At 38.8% G+C, this 12,636-nt stretch overlaps 1 protein-coding gene across 1 annotated transcript in view; it reads right to left on the bottom strand.

The window, feature by feature from the left end:
• Positions 1–855: 855 nt before the first annotated feature.
• Positions 856–12,636, bottom strand: part of SCN4A (sodium voltage-gated channel alpha subunit 4) — a 191,432-nt gene continuing 179,651 nt past the window's right edge. Inside the window, exons 27-28 of the mRNA XM_077460164.1 lie at positions 12,581–12,619; positions 856–4,445 (exon numbers count right to left, since the gene is read on the bottom strand). Of these exons, the coding sequence (XP_077316290.1) occupies positions 12,617–12,619 (3 nt within the window). The 3' untranslated portion in view covers positions 856–4,445; positions 12,581–12,616. The remainder of the gene's footprint in view (positions 4,446–12,580; positions 12,620–12,636) is intronic.

Here is a 12,636-nt window from a genome sequence, read left to right on the forward strand (position 1 = left end):
GAAACACACACATTACATACAGTATAATGTAATCTTACAGATTACATTGCTGTATGTAATTATTTCACATCCCCTTTGTCCCTTGTGGTCTGCCCAGTGTCCTGCATGCAGTTTTATATTATAAATACTTTTCTTTCTGCCTGGAAACTAGAGATTGTCTATAGCAACCAAAACTGTCCCTTTACATCAAAAGCATTTTTAGACCAGCTAGAAAACAGCAATAATAAATTAGAATTATTCGCAGAATTTAGCGATAGTGATTTGTGGGGAGATCCGTCATCAAATACTGAAAGTAATGACAGCCACAATTCTGCAACTGAGCAAATTTCAGTGTTTTTGATTTGATTACATTATTGAATAATTTTTATTATTATATTATTTGGTATAATTATTTATAGTTATTTATAATATTTAAAATGTATGATTTCATTTTTCAAACTTTATCATACCCGGGATGTCTACTAGACTCTGGTTTGGACAGATTTAAGTGAGTTATTCCTAAGAATTATAGGCTTACAATATAAAACGCCAAATTTCCATGCAAAATAATTGTACTGTTTTCAGCACCTAAAATCTGAAATAATCGTACCGCCAGGGAGGTTAAAGGATTGGCTTGGCGCTTCTCTCTCCTCCTTTTAATAATGTAATGTACCGTAAATGATGAAATCCAGTATAAGCATGCACTGTACTTTTTTTGTCTGGTTTTCCCAAAGACTGGATTTCGCTTGACTATTGTGCCCCTCCAGTCTTACAGAGAGAAAGCCTTTTTTTTTTTTTTTTTTAAATGATCCAAATACAATTTGTGTGCACACAGACCCTTACAGACCTCATAAGACACAGTACACATAATACTAGTTTCCGTTTAATCATTTATTAATATTTTTGAAATGTACAAGGATAAATATGACTTATTTGCACACTTCCAGCACTAAACAGAAATATGTACAGGCACTGGATGTAAAATTAAACAGCTCTCAGTACTGGAATTATCTTTACATACATTGCAATGTAAACATCATACCATCAATAAATTGCAATAAGTTTAATAATTTAAACAGGAAGGCTTGATAAAACAACAAAAATAGAAACACCCTCAATTCATGCAAGGCGGTTGCACTGAAACCCCTTCAATTGTCTTTCAGGTCATGTCTTTTTGCATAAGAAATACCTACTACCAGACCATATAGAGTTTAAACTTAAAAGAGGAAGTTTAAGACATTCAGTAGTAATGGACTACTTTAGGTTTACTCTGATTAAACTGATAACATTTTATTTCTCAGGGCATGTGGGATACTAAAACACGAGGCAAAGAGTAATGTACAAATAGAATGAAACTCTTGAGTAGTGTGATTATAGTAAACTATAATTTGGTTGTTGAGTGTATACTGATTTGCACATTATCATTACCTTTGTGTGAATTCCAAACACAGCTCATTTTTGCATAGTAAAATTGGTCCAGCTTGGACCAATGTAACTATACAGTATTTACCATACCTGATGCCGATGCCCCTGGAGGCTGGAAATCACTGAAGGCGCCAAGGGCACCATTCAGAGAATACTTTGCATTCTCTAAATTTCACTGATTGGATGAGTTGGAGAGTGTGATGTCACTGCCCCACCTTTCCAACTCGTCCAATCAGAGGATGCTTTGTATTCATTCCAAAAATGTAAAGCATTCTCTTACTGCTGCCTGTGCATCAAGGGAAAGCTCTGGAAGGAGCAGCTGTCTGGATTTTTGAACAGTTTGAAATGCATTTTCTGTTTGCGCTATATTTTTTTATCATATGCTCGGTTTAAATAGCTTTGTGACAATTTTACTGCAATAAATAAACCTGAGCCTGTTTAAATATTTTAAAATGCTGATAACACAAATGTCAATTTTCTTTATATATAAAAAAAAAAAAAATCAAAAACAAAACTAAAATGCTAATTTTGAAACAGATATTTTGTACAAAAGCTTATTTGATGGTGATGTTGTAAATTTACCTAAATAATCAGAACAGTTCACAGTATAAACTACCATTTCATATTTGAATTCTTCTTCTCTGTCCAGCGTTAGAGCTTAACAATCCTTCATATTAAAAGTGCTAAGTTCCCTACAATTTTGACCAGTCGGGATCTTGCTACCTGGATTTCCAGTGAACAGCTGTTCTCTTCAGCCAAAGTTGTGTTATGCTGAAAAGGCTGAGTGGCTGGTTAGAGGTCAGAGCAGGGAGGTGCCTGCCCATTGATATTGTGACATAAATAGGTTTCCAACTTTCTGCATGGAATATCCCTTCAAAGGAGAAGTCCTTATTGTAGAGTAATTTAGATGAATAATGCCAACACTTTGCTTTTGTTTTTTTTTTGTTTTTTTCTTTTTATAATTGTGGTCCAAGCCCATCGAAAAAAGGCTGTTGGTGTTTATCCCTCTAGATGGGAAAGTTCCTATAAACATTCTACTTTACAATATAGTTAGCATGAACCTGCCATTGGATGGTATAGCACAAAGGAAAAAAAATATGTTTTTTTACAGTGCTCCTCTTTGTCATACGCAACCTAAAGTGCAGTTAGAGGCTATAGCAGGGATATGCAATTAGCGGACCTCCAGATGCTGCAAAACTACAAGTTCCATCATGCCTCTGCCTCTGGGTGTCATGCTTGTGGTTGTCAGAGTCTTGCTATGCCTCATGGGAATTGTAGTTCTGCAACAGCTGGAGGTCCGCTAATTGCATATCCCTGGGTTATAGGGTTGATTTACAAAATAGACTGTACAGTTTGCAAGTGTAGTTGCACGCATTTTCCCCAGCACTTATTGGATGTTACATAGTAGGCAAGATTGAAAAAAGAAACAAGTCCATCAAGTCCAACCTATGTGTGTGATTTTATGTCAGTATTGCATTGTATATCCCTGTATGTTATGGTCGTTCAGATGCTTATCTAATAGTTTTTTTAAATTATCGAAGCTCCCAGCTGATACCACCACCTATGGAAGAGAATTCCACATCCTAACCGCTCGTACAGTAAAGAACCCTCTACGCAGTTTAAGGTTAAACAGTTTTTCTTCCAATTTTAGTGAATGGCTGCGTGTTTTATTAAATTCCCTTTTGTGGAAAAGTTTTATCCCTATTGTGGGGTCACCAGTACGGTATTTGTACATTGAAATCATATCCCCTCTCTTCTCCAGAGAGAATAAGTTCAGTGCTCATAACCTTTTTTCATTATTAATATTTTGTTGCCCTTCTCTATACTCTCACCAGTTCCAGCAAATCCTTTCTGAGGACTGGTGCCCAGAAATGTGGTGTGGATGTGGTGAAGGTCTGCTGATTTCCATAAGCCACTGAATTTAGAACTCTAAGAATGAGAGAAAAACAAACTTTGAAGTGGGTCCCCCTTTTAGGGCATGATTACTTACCTGACCCCTTGCTCTGGCCATTTCCGATGTTCTCCTCCTTTCCCTGAAAGCTCCAGTCTGTGGGTGAGGTCTTGTTGTCATCATGTGCAATGTAGGGCTATTAACGCTGTATTGTATGCGATAGGTGTGAGCTTGCAACTGCAGGCCAAGGCACCTTAGAAAGGAAGCTGCAGTGGATGGGTCACACTGATTGAGAAAACCTGCCAGAGCCAGGAGTAAGTGCAAGTAAAAAAATTTGTATTTTCCTTGTACCTGATTGGGTATTCTTTGTGTCGCTTCACCTCAATCACTAAGCCCTTGGGAAAATGAGTGCAAGTGCACAGTCTATTTTCCTTTAGTTAATCAACCCCTATGTGTTTGGATACAGAACCTTACTATGGAGTGGTTTCAAGCTTTCCTGGCTCTTACTGGTTAGATTGTCAAACATCTATTATTTGCAGAGCATTTTTACGTACTACTTAGGACATCTAATGGCCAGACAAGGAAGATGGAGGGGCAGAATAGCGGTTCCTTGAAGGGTTCAGCCTCGGGATGAAGGTAAGTTTACATCTACATTCACCTTATTCTGACAATTCCTCTTTTTTTTTTTTTCAGTGGACTTCTCCGTTCCATGTAAAATTCCATGGCTTAAACAAATACCAAAATTAAGATAAAAGTAAAACTCAAAAATGAATGAGAAAAAGATAAGACTGTTGTAAACTCCATTTTAAGGACATAAGTGATACTGAATCTTGCATTACGATGTGCATATACTACCTGTCAGCCTTTGTTTAGCAATCGCATTCTGTATGCAGACTGACGAGCATCAAGTCTTTTTATTCTTGTAGGGTGGCCAAAGTTTCAGCAAAGAGGGTAAGACTACACTACGTCTTCATCACTCAAGACAGGACTCTGGAAACCTAGAGGAGATTTTCCCTCAATGCTTTGACACCTTCTCATGCACGAAACACGAGCAGCACTTGTAACCAGACCTCGATACCAAGGAGAGACAAGCTTCCACAGGTGACTGTGCCAAAGACAAGGCAATCTTTTTCACTTCTCAAATTCCACACTTGAAAAGAAGGAAAAGAAACGGACAGTGACATAAAAAATGACTGTCAATGATACTGCAACCTACAAGCAGTTGGCAGTGTTAATATAGCTTTGGGGCTGAGGGCTAGTGGGCAGTCATGCACAGTATTGTGGCATTGGCTGGCAATTTCTGTCCAAGCCAATCCAGCTAATATGCCTAGAGCAAAGAGCTTTGGCAGGACATGCCAGTGGGACAGCATACAAGTCTTGACACACAAAGCATTTGATGAATGTTGGACACAATACCCACAAACATATTTAGTAAAGCAATATAAAAGGGGACTTCTGTGCCACTATACAACCAAACAAAATGTATGGAAATGCTGCTAAATCTAAAGTGATCACCACTCACATGAAACTAAAAAAGCTGAATACATCCAAAAGTATATGACTTAGCGCATAACCTGCGTGGTCCAATGACCACCAAATTAATTAAATAAATTACTGAAAATAATAATAATAGAGGCTAATAAAGTGCTAGAACAATAAAGTGCATTAACAACAGTGCTTATAATAATCAAATACAATAACTGTTTGTATAAAGTGCACTCCTAGTGAGGACACTGTGATGCATTCAATACGCATTTCAACATAGTCCAGTGATATAGAGTGTTCTTAAAGTGCATAAAGTGCACTCACTGTGGAAATAATAAAGTGCTACCTGCTGTGCAAAATACAAATAAAGTGCAACAAAATGTCCAAAGTCCAAAATGCTGTGTCTATTCACTCCCAATTGCTGTGATTAAAGTGCTTTGTGGATCCTATAAAGTGCCCTTACCTCATGGGCTTGTAAAAAGCGCTCTTATAGAAATCTTATCCCCACGTCCATGATTGTAGGTCAATCCAGCAATACAGGTTAAGTTGGGAAACTTAAAAATCGCTGCTTACCTGTCAGTAGCTAAAAGTAGGCCAGACTCAGAGTGTAACGGTGTTCCACGCCACTTCGAACGTTACTTCCGGTTGGTCGTAACGACTTCCGGTATGTGATGTTTACTTCCGGTTTTGCGTCCTATGCGTTACGTCACGGCACACAACTCGTGACTTCATCAGGGAACCTGACATGCAAGCAGCCATTTTTATTTAATAAAGTGTATATTATTTGGGTAATGCACTATCGGAGCCCCATTTATTTTACATGTGAATACCATTATGGAGTTTGAGTGACCATTCGTTTCCCAGCTTAACCTGTATTGCTGGATTGACCTACAATCATGGACGTGGGGATAAGATTTCTTTAAGAGCGCTTTTTACAAGCCCATGAGGTAAGGGCACTGAAAGCACTTTATAGGATTCACAAAGCACTTTAATCACAGGAATTGGGAGTGAATGGACACAGCCTTTTGGACTTTGGACATTTTGCTGCACTTTATTTGTATTTTGCACAGCTGGTAGCACTTTATTATTTCCACAGTGAGTGCACTATATGCATTTTAAGAACACTTTATATCATTGGGCGGCACAGTGGTGTAGTGGTTAGCACTCTCGCCTAGCAGTAAAAAGGGTTGCTGGTTCGTATCCAAATCACGACACTACCTGCCTGGAGTTTGCATGTTCTCCCTGTACCTGCGTGGGTTTCCTCCGGGTACTCTGGTTTCTTCCCACACTTCAAAGGTAGGTTAATTGGCTTCTGTCCAAAATTGGCCCTAGTATATGAATGGGGACCTTGGATTGTGGGCTCCTTGACGGTAGGGACCAATGTGAGTGTGCAATGTACAGGGATAGGGACAATTGTAGACACTCACTCAGGATGGACTGGTGTCTTTATTCAACCTTACTAACTATGTAACTGGACTATGTTGAATGCATCACAGTGTCATCACTAGGAGTGCACTTTATACAAACAGATATTGTATTTGATTATTATATGCACTGTTGTTAATGCACTTTATTGTTCTAGCACTTTATTAGCCTCTATTATTATTTTCAGTAATTTATTTAATTAATTTGGTGGTCATTGGACGACGCAGGTTATGCGCTAAGTCGTATACATTTGGATGTATTCAGCATATTTAGTAAAGCAACACGGTAAAGCATCATAATACATACTAACCAGAACCCCCTGTTTCCAGAGATATTACTGAACTCATCAGAGCTGGTTCACAAAGCTCCTCCACAAGCATGTTTGCATCTCTATTTTAATAGCAGATATTGATATTTACTTGTAATTGTAGCTCTGCTATTTAGTTAGAGATACAAAATCTGTGGGTATCCTAGTTATGCTAATAACTGGAATTAAACTCCACTCCCGTTTAAAAATAAAAAATAAAAAAAAAAGGTAAAGAATTCACACTGATATTATCCACTTGATCTCTGGAAGATTTACACCCCTTCACGATCAGGCCATCTTAACTGACAATTGCACAGTCATGCAACGCTGTTCCCACATACAATTTGTAGATTTTTCCCCACAAATACAGCTTTCTTTTGGTGGTATTTGATCACTGATGCATTTATTTATTTTTTGCATTTCTTTAAGCAAAAAAAAAGGCTGACCATTTTGGAAAAAAAAACACATCCAATAAATTAAAAAGATAAAAACTAATTTCTTCATAAATTTAGACCAATATGTATTGTGCTATATATTTGATAAAAATAATCCCAATAAGAGTATATTGATTGCTTGGCACAAAAGTTTTAGCGTCTACAACTATATTATATATACTGGAATTTTTATTTATTTTATGTAATGGCGGTGATCAGCAATTTATAGCGGGACTACGATATTGCGGCGGACATTCTGACCCTTTGTGGGAGCCAGTGACACCAATACTGTGATCAGTGCTAAAAATATGCACTGTCACTGTACTAATGACACTTGCTGGGAAGGGGTTAAACATCTAGGGCAATCAGAGTTAAATGTGTGCCTGGCCAGTGTGTTTGTGTTCTGTGTTTGGAATAAGGGAAGTGATGGATTTTATTATTCCCTACTTTGCAGGGAAAGAAAACCTATCACTTTCCCCCTGTCATAATGGATATCTGCGTTGTTTACATAGGCAGATCTCCATCCTTTGTCTCATACACAGGATCGGTGGGTGCCGATGGGTGCGCAGCCGACATGGAGCAATAAATCTGCTATGGGGTAGTCGGCAAGCATATCTAGTGTCAAAATGCTTGTTTTAATTTGAAATATAATTTAAAAACGGTTATTTTTTGTTTTTGCCATCTGTGTGTCTCCTTACAGAGATTTTACTTCCTGTAGACTCAACAGAAAGTTACAGGATCTCCACTTAGACAGTTGTCACAGAAATTAAACTCTCCATTGGAAGATTTCCCATCTGTTTCTGTTCTGTTTCCGTTCTGTCTGTACAAAGCACTGACAAGAGATCGCTCTAAGGTAGCATTACAGGACAAATGAACAAGCAGTAACTTTCCACAAGTTTTTACATGAACATGTACACTCAGAGTATGTACAACTAGAAAATGCATTTCCTGGAGAAAATGCGTGGAAATGCTGAATAGTATCATATTGCCCCCATCAAAACTCATATTCCTCTAATATGAATCAGTACATGGTGTCTGTGCTCTCCCCCACCACCCATCACAAAAGCCTGGATGCCCTAAATTTAATGAAAGTTTCTGAAATCACTAAATTTAAACAGCTTTTTCACAAAAACTGTAAACTGTAAAAGATATTAAACTGTAAAGATATAGCCAGATAGCTGAATATTTTGTGAACATTTTAAAGTTTGTTTGGCGTCTGTAGGTGAAAGTATGGAGGAGCTAAAACTTTTGGTAGCAGAAGAAGATTTTAAGGATTTTAAGCATGCTCTCATTGACTTCAATGTTAAAAAAAAGTTTTAAAAATCTTAATATTTTAAAAAGTATAAATAGTAGAAAAAAGTCGAAGAAGTCCCATCATCACCTGAAAGAGCTGAACATTTTAAAAGTTGAATGGCTTTAATAGCTGAAAGTATGCAGAAGTTACGCAGAGCCAAAAAACGTACGGAATAATAATAATAAAAAGATTAATAAATAAAAAAAACGAATAACAGTTGGACTGCTAAAGCATTCTCACTAATTATATAAATATGAGAATGGTGTAGGGTTCAGGCACTTACATGCACTTACAATTTCAAGGCAAAATATTGACTTAAGTTTCTAAACATGTCCAACACTTTTCCGTTGACTGGGTATGGCTGCAGGTATGCAATTGTTGGCTTAATTGGGCAACTGTTATCTAACATTTGTAGTCTGCTTTATTATTCTTAAGAGTGGACAGATCTTTTACTGAAAGCAGAGAGACCAAGCTTGTCCTCTTTTGGATCACTAGGCAGCTTGAACCTTCTGCAAATGTTGTCCCCGAACTGGCCATTATTTGAATGTTACATTGGTATTACTATCATTGATATATGGCATCTTTTATATACCGTGCGTTGCAAATTTATTCATACCCCTTGACATTTTCCACATTTTGTCATGTTATAACCAAAAACGCAAATACATTTTTTGGGATTGACCAACACAAAGTGGCACATAATTGTGAAGTGGAAGGAAAATTATAAACGGTTTTCAATTTTTTTTTACAAATAAATATGTGAAAAGTGTGGTGTGCATTTGTATTAAGCTGCCCTGAGTCAATACTTTGTAGAACCGCCTTTTGCTACAATTACAGCTGCAAGTCTTTTTGGGGATGTCTCTACCACATTTGAATGTCTAGAGAGTGACTATTTTGCCCATTGTTCTTTGCAAAATAGCTCAAGCTCTGTCAGATTGGATGGAGAGCATCCGGGAACAGCAATTTTCAAGTCTTGTCACAGATTTTCAATTGGATTTAGGTCTGGACTTTGAATGGGCCATTCTAACACATGAATATGCTCTGATCTAAACCAGGGATATGCAATTAGCAGACCTCCAGCTGTTGGAGAACAAGTCCCATGAGGCATAGCAAGACTGACAGTCACAACAATGACACCCAGAGGCAGAGGCATGATGGGACTTGTAGTTTTGCAACAGCTGGAGGTCCGCTAATTGCATATCCCTGATCTAAACCATTCCATTGTAGCTCTGGCTGTAGGTTTAGGATAGTTGTCCTGCTGGAAGGTGAACTTCCGCCCTAGTCTCAAGTCTTTTGCAGGCTCTAACAGGTTTTTCTTCTAAGATTGCCTTGTATTTGGCTCCATCTATCTTTCCATCAACTCTGACCAGCTTCCCTGTCCCTGAAGAAGAGCATCCCCAAAACATGATGCTGCCACCACATAGTTTCAGGGTGATGTGCAGTGTTCGTTTTCTGCCAGTTCAATTTTGGTCTCATCTGACCAGAGCACCTTCTTCCACATGTTTTCTGTGTCCCCCACATGGCTTCTCACAAACAGCAAATGGGACTTCTTATGGCTTTCTTCTTGCTACTGTTCCATAAAGGCCAGATTTGTGGAATGCACGACTAATAGTTGTCCTGTGGACAGATTCTCCCACCTGAGCTGTGGATCTCTGCAGCTCCTCCAGAGTCACCATGGGCCTCTTGGCTGCTTCTCCGATTATTGCTTTCCTTGCCCCGCTTGTCAGTTTAGGTGGACGGCCATGTCTTGGTAGGTTTGCAGTTGTGCCATACTCTTTCCATTTTCCAATGATGGATTGAACAGTGCTTCGCGAGATGTTCAAAACTTGGGATATTTTTTTGATAACCTAACCATGCTTTAAACTTCTCCACAACTTTATCCCTGACCTGTCTGGTGTGTTCCTTGGCCTTCAAGATGTTGTTTGTTCACCAAGGTTCTCAAACAAACCTGTAAGGGCTTCACAGAACATCTATATTTAAACAGATAATTACACACAAGTGGACTCTGTTTACTAATTAGGTGACTTCTGAAGGCAATTGGTTCCACTAGATTTTAGTTAGGGGTATTTAAGTAAAGGGTGCTGAATACAAATGCACGCCACACTTTTCACACATTTATTTGTAAAAAAAAATGTGAAAACAATTTATCATTTTCCTCCCACTTCACAATTATGTTCCACTTTATGTTTGTCTATAAACATAAAATCCCACTTTTTTTTTATGTTTTTGGTTGTAACATGACAAAATTGGGAAAATTTCAAGGGGTATGAATACTTTTTCAAGGCACCGTACAGTACATATTTGTGAATGTACTTTGCAGCTCTTCTCTATAAAGTTACATTTTTCATTAGTTATACTAGCAGTTTGAAAATGCACAGACTTCCTCTTTTATCGGTGCAATCCTCAGCAACTTTGCACAGATCTGGTCAGTCATATTCTTAATTTATTACACTAAACCATACAAATCTATTATACATTACTGTACACATATTCTCCAGTATTATCACAAATTATGATGCAGTGTCTACAAAAGTATTAAGACTTACAGATTTACCAAGAGATGCTTTGTCAACTGAGCAACCAACATGTTTTTAGTAGTTGTCATACTACTGCATTTAGAAAGTGTTTGTTAGCAGATTTAAACCAGGCAATAGCCTTGATAAATCTAAGCTTAGCATACAAAGCACCAGCCAGCGGACAAAGCTGAATTATATCTATATATTTCTCAGCTAAATTGGAGACAGTCTTCTGTTTATTAAAATGTATCTAAAGGCAAAACTATTTTTTCGGTTTGCATAGAACAGGGGAGAGTGAAAGTGGTTATAAAGGCATAAAAAATATGTTATACTTACCTGTGGTATTGCACAGAGCGGTCCCTTATGTCCTCTTCTGGAGTCCCTCAGTGGCACCGCTGTCTCCTCCTCCATACTTGCTGCCCCCCCACAGCAAGTCATTTGCTGAGGGGTCACCCACGCAAGTGTATATCTATAGTCACAAACAGTGCGACTTGGCCACATCCACTGCTCCATCCTCACAGGATTTGACTGACAGCAGCAGGTGCCTATGGCTGCTCCGACTTCTCTCAGTCTCCTGTGAGACCAAGGTGAGGGGGGGAGCGCTGCTGCAGAAAGGACCGTGCTGGATCCAGAAAGCAGGCAGGTAAGTGTTTAGGGAGTGGGGTGGTTTGAAAATCTTTTTTTTTTTTGCTTAAAGTTAGAACCCCCTAAACATTTTTTATATATGCTTTTTTACATTTTAATGCAAAAAAAAAACAATATATAAACCAGGTGTCTCAAACTGGCGGCCCTCCAGCTGTTTCAAAACTACAAGTCCCATCATGCCTCTTGCCTGTGGGAGTCATGCTTGTAACTGTCAGCCTTGCAATGCCTCATGGGACTTGTAGTTTCACAACAGCTGGAGGGCCGCATGTAAAAGATGACGTCACACCGAGTAAATGGATACCAAACATGTCATGCTTTCTAAGCTATAGTCATGCCATCGCTTCCAGGTTACTAGATCCGAGACCTGATCAAAGCTGATAGTGGCTTCCTTCGGGTCTCCGGCCGGCTGGTCATTTGGGTCTCCCGGTGAGATGGGAGAGCCTAGGCGAGCGGCGGGTGGCGTCCTCTCTCGCTGCTTGTAATAACAACCGAGCAACTGCTTAGTCGCTCCAGTTGTTATGAAGAGAGCCAACTGTCGGCTCAAAACAACGGTACCGGTGTGATGCCTGCAATCATCGCTCCGGTACAACCACTTGCAGCCAGTGACGTACAGGATTTTAATGTAAAGAAAGCATTAGAGTAAATTAAAAAAAACATTTTTTTTTGCCATCTGTGTGCCATTGGGGAAATTTCCCTTCACTTTCTGTGCTGTAAACCTGACAGTTAGTGAGAGAATATCTTTATGTTGGAGATATACCCTCTTATACAGTTGTAATGACAACAGATGTCTCAGTTGGAAGATTTCCACTCCATTCCTGTTCTGGTGGCAACTCGATTTACTCTCACTTTCATTTCGGTTCCCCGGACAATTCCAGTGCATCTCCCTGATGGCGGCACAGCAAGAAAACCCAATTGGTTCTAACCCTCTCACCACTCTATTCAAATCTAAAAATAAAGTCTTGCCATTAGTTATACTTTAACAGTCTCACGTTTTTCCAGCCATGCAAGTGAGATCTTCAAACAAGAAGCCATATCTGTCCAAAAAGCAGCTCTGTATCAGCAGATCACAATACCATATTTCTTATAGAAACCAGAGAATGAGAGAGCTTTGTTTGGTTTCCACAGAAATCCCAACACAAACAACAGGCCTTAATACGAAGTCATGCGCTGAGAACTCACATTGTTTCCACAGCATGATACCACCTTGAGGGCTAATTACTGTCAGAATGAAAAAA

This window comes from Lithobates pipiens, unplaced genomic scaffold, assembly GCF_037356315.1.
Source record: "Lithobates pipiens isolate NorthernLeopardFrog02 unplaced genomic scaffold, aLitPip1_a1.2 Scaffold_28, whole genome shotgun sequence".
Classification (NCBI taxonomy): Eukaryota; Metazoa; Chordata; class Amphibia; order Anura; family Ranidae; genus Lithobates; species Lithobates pipiens.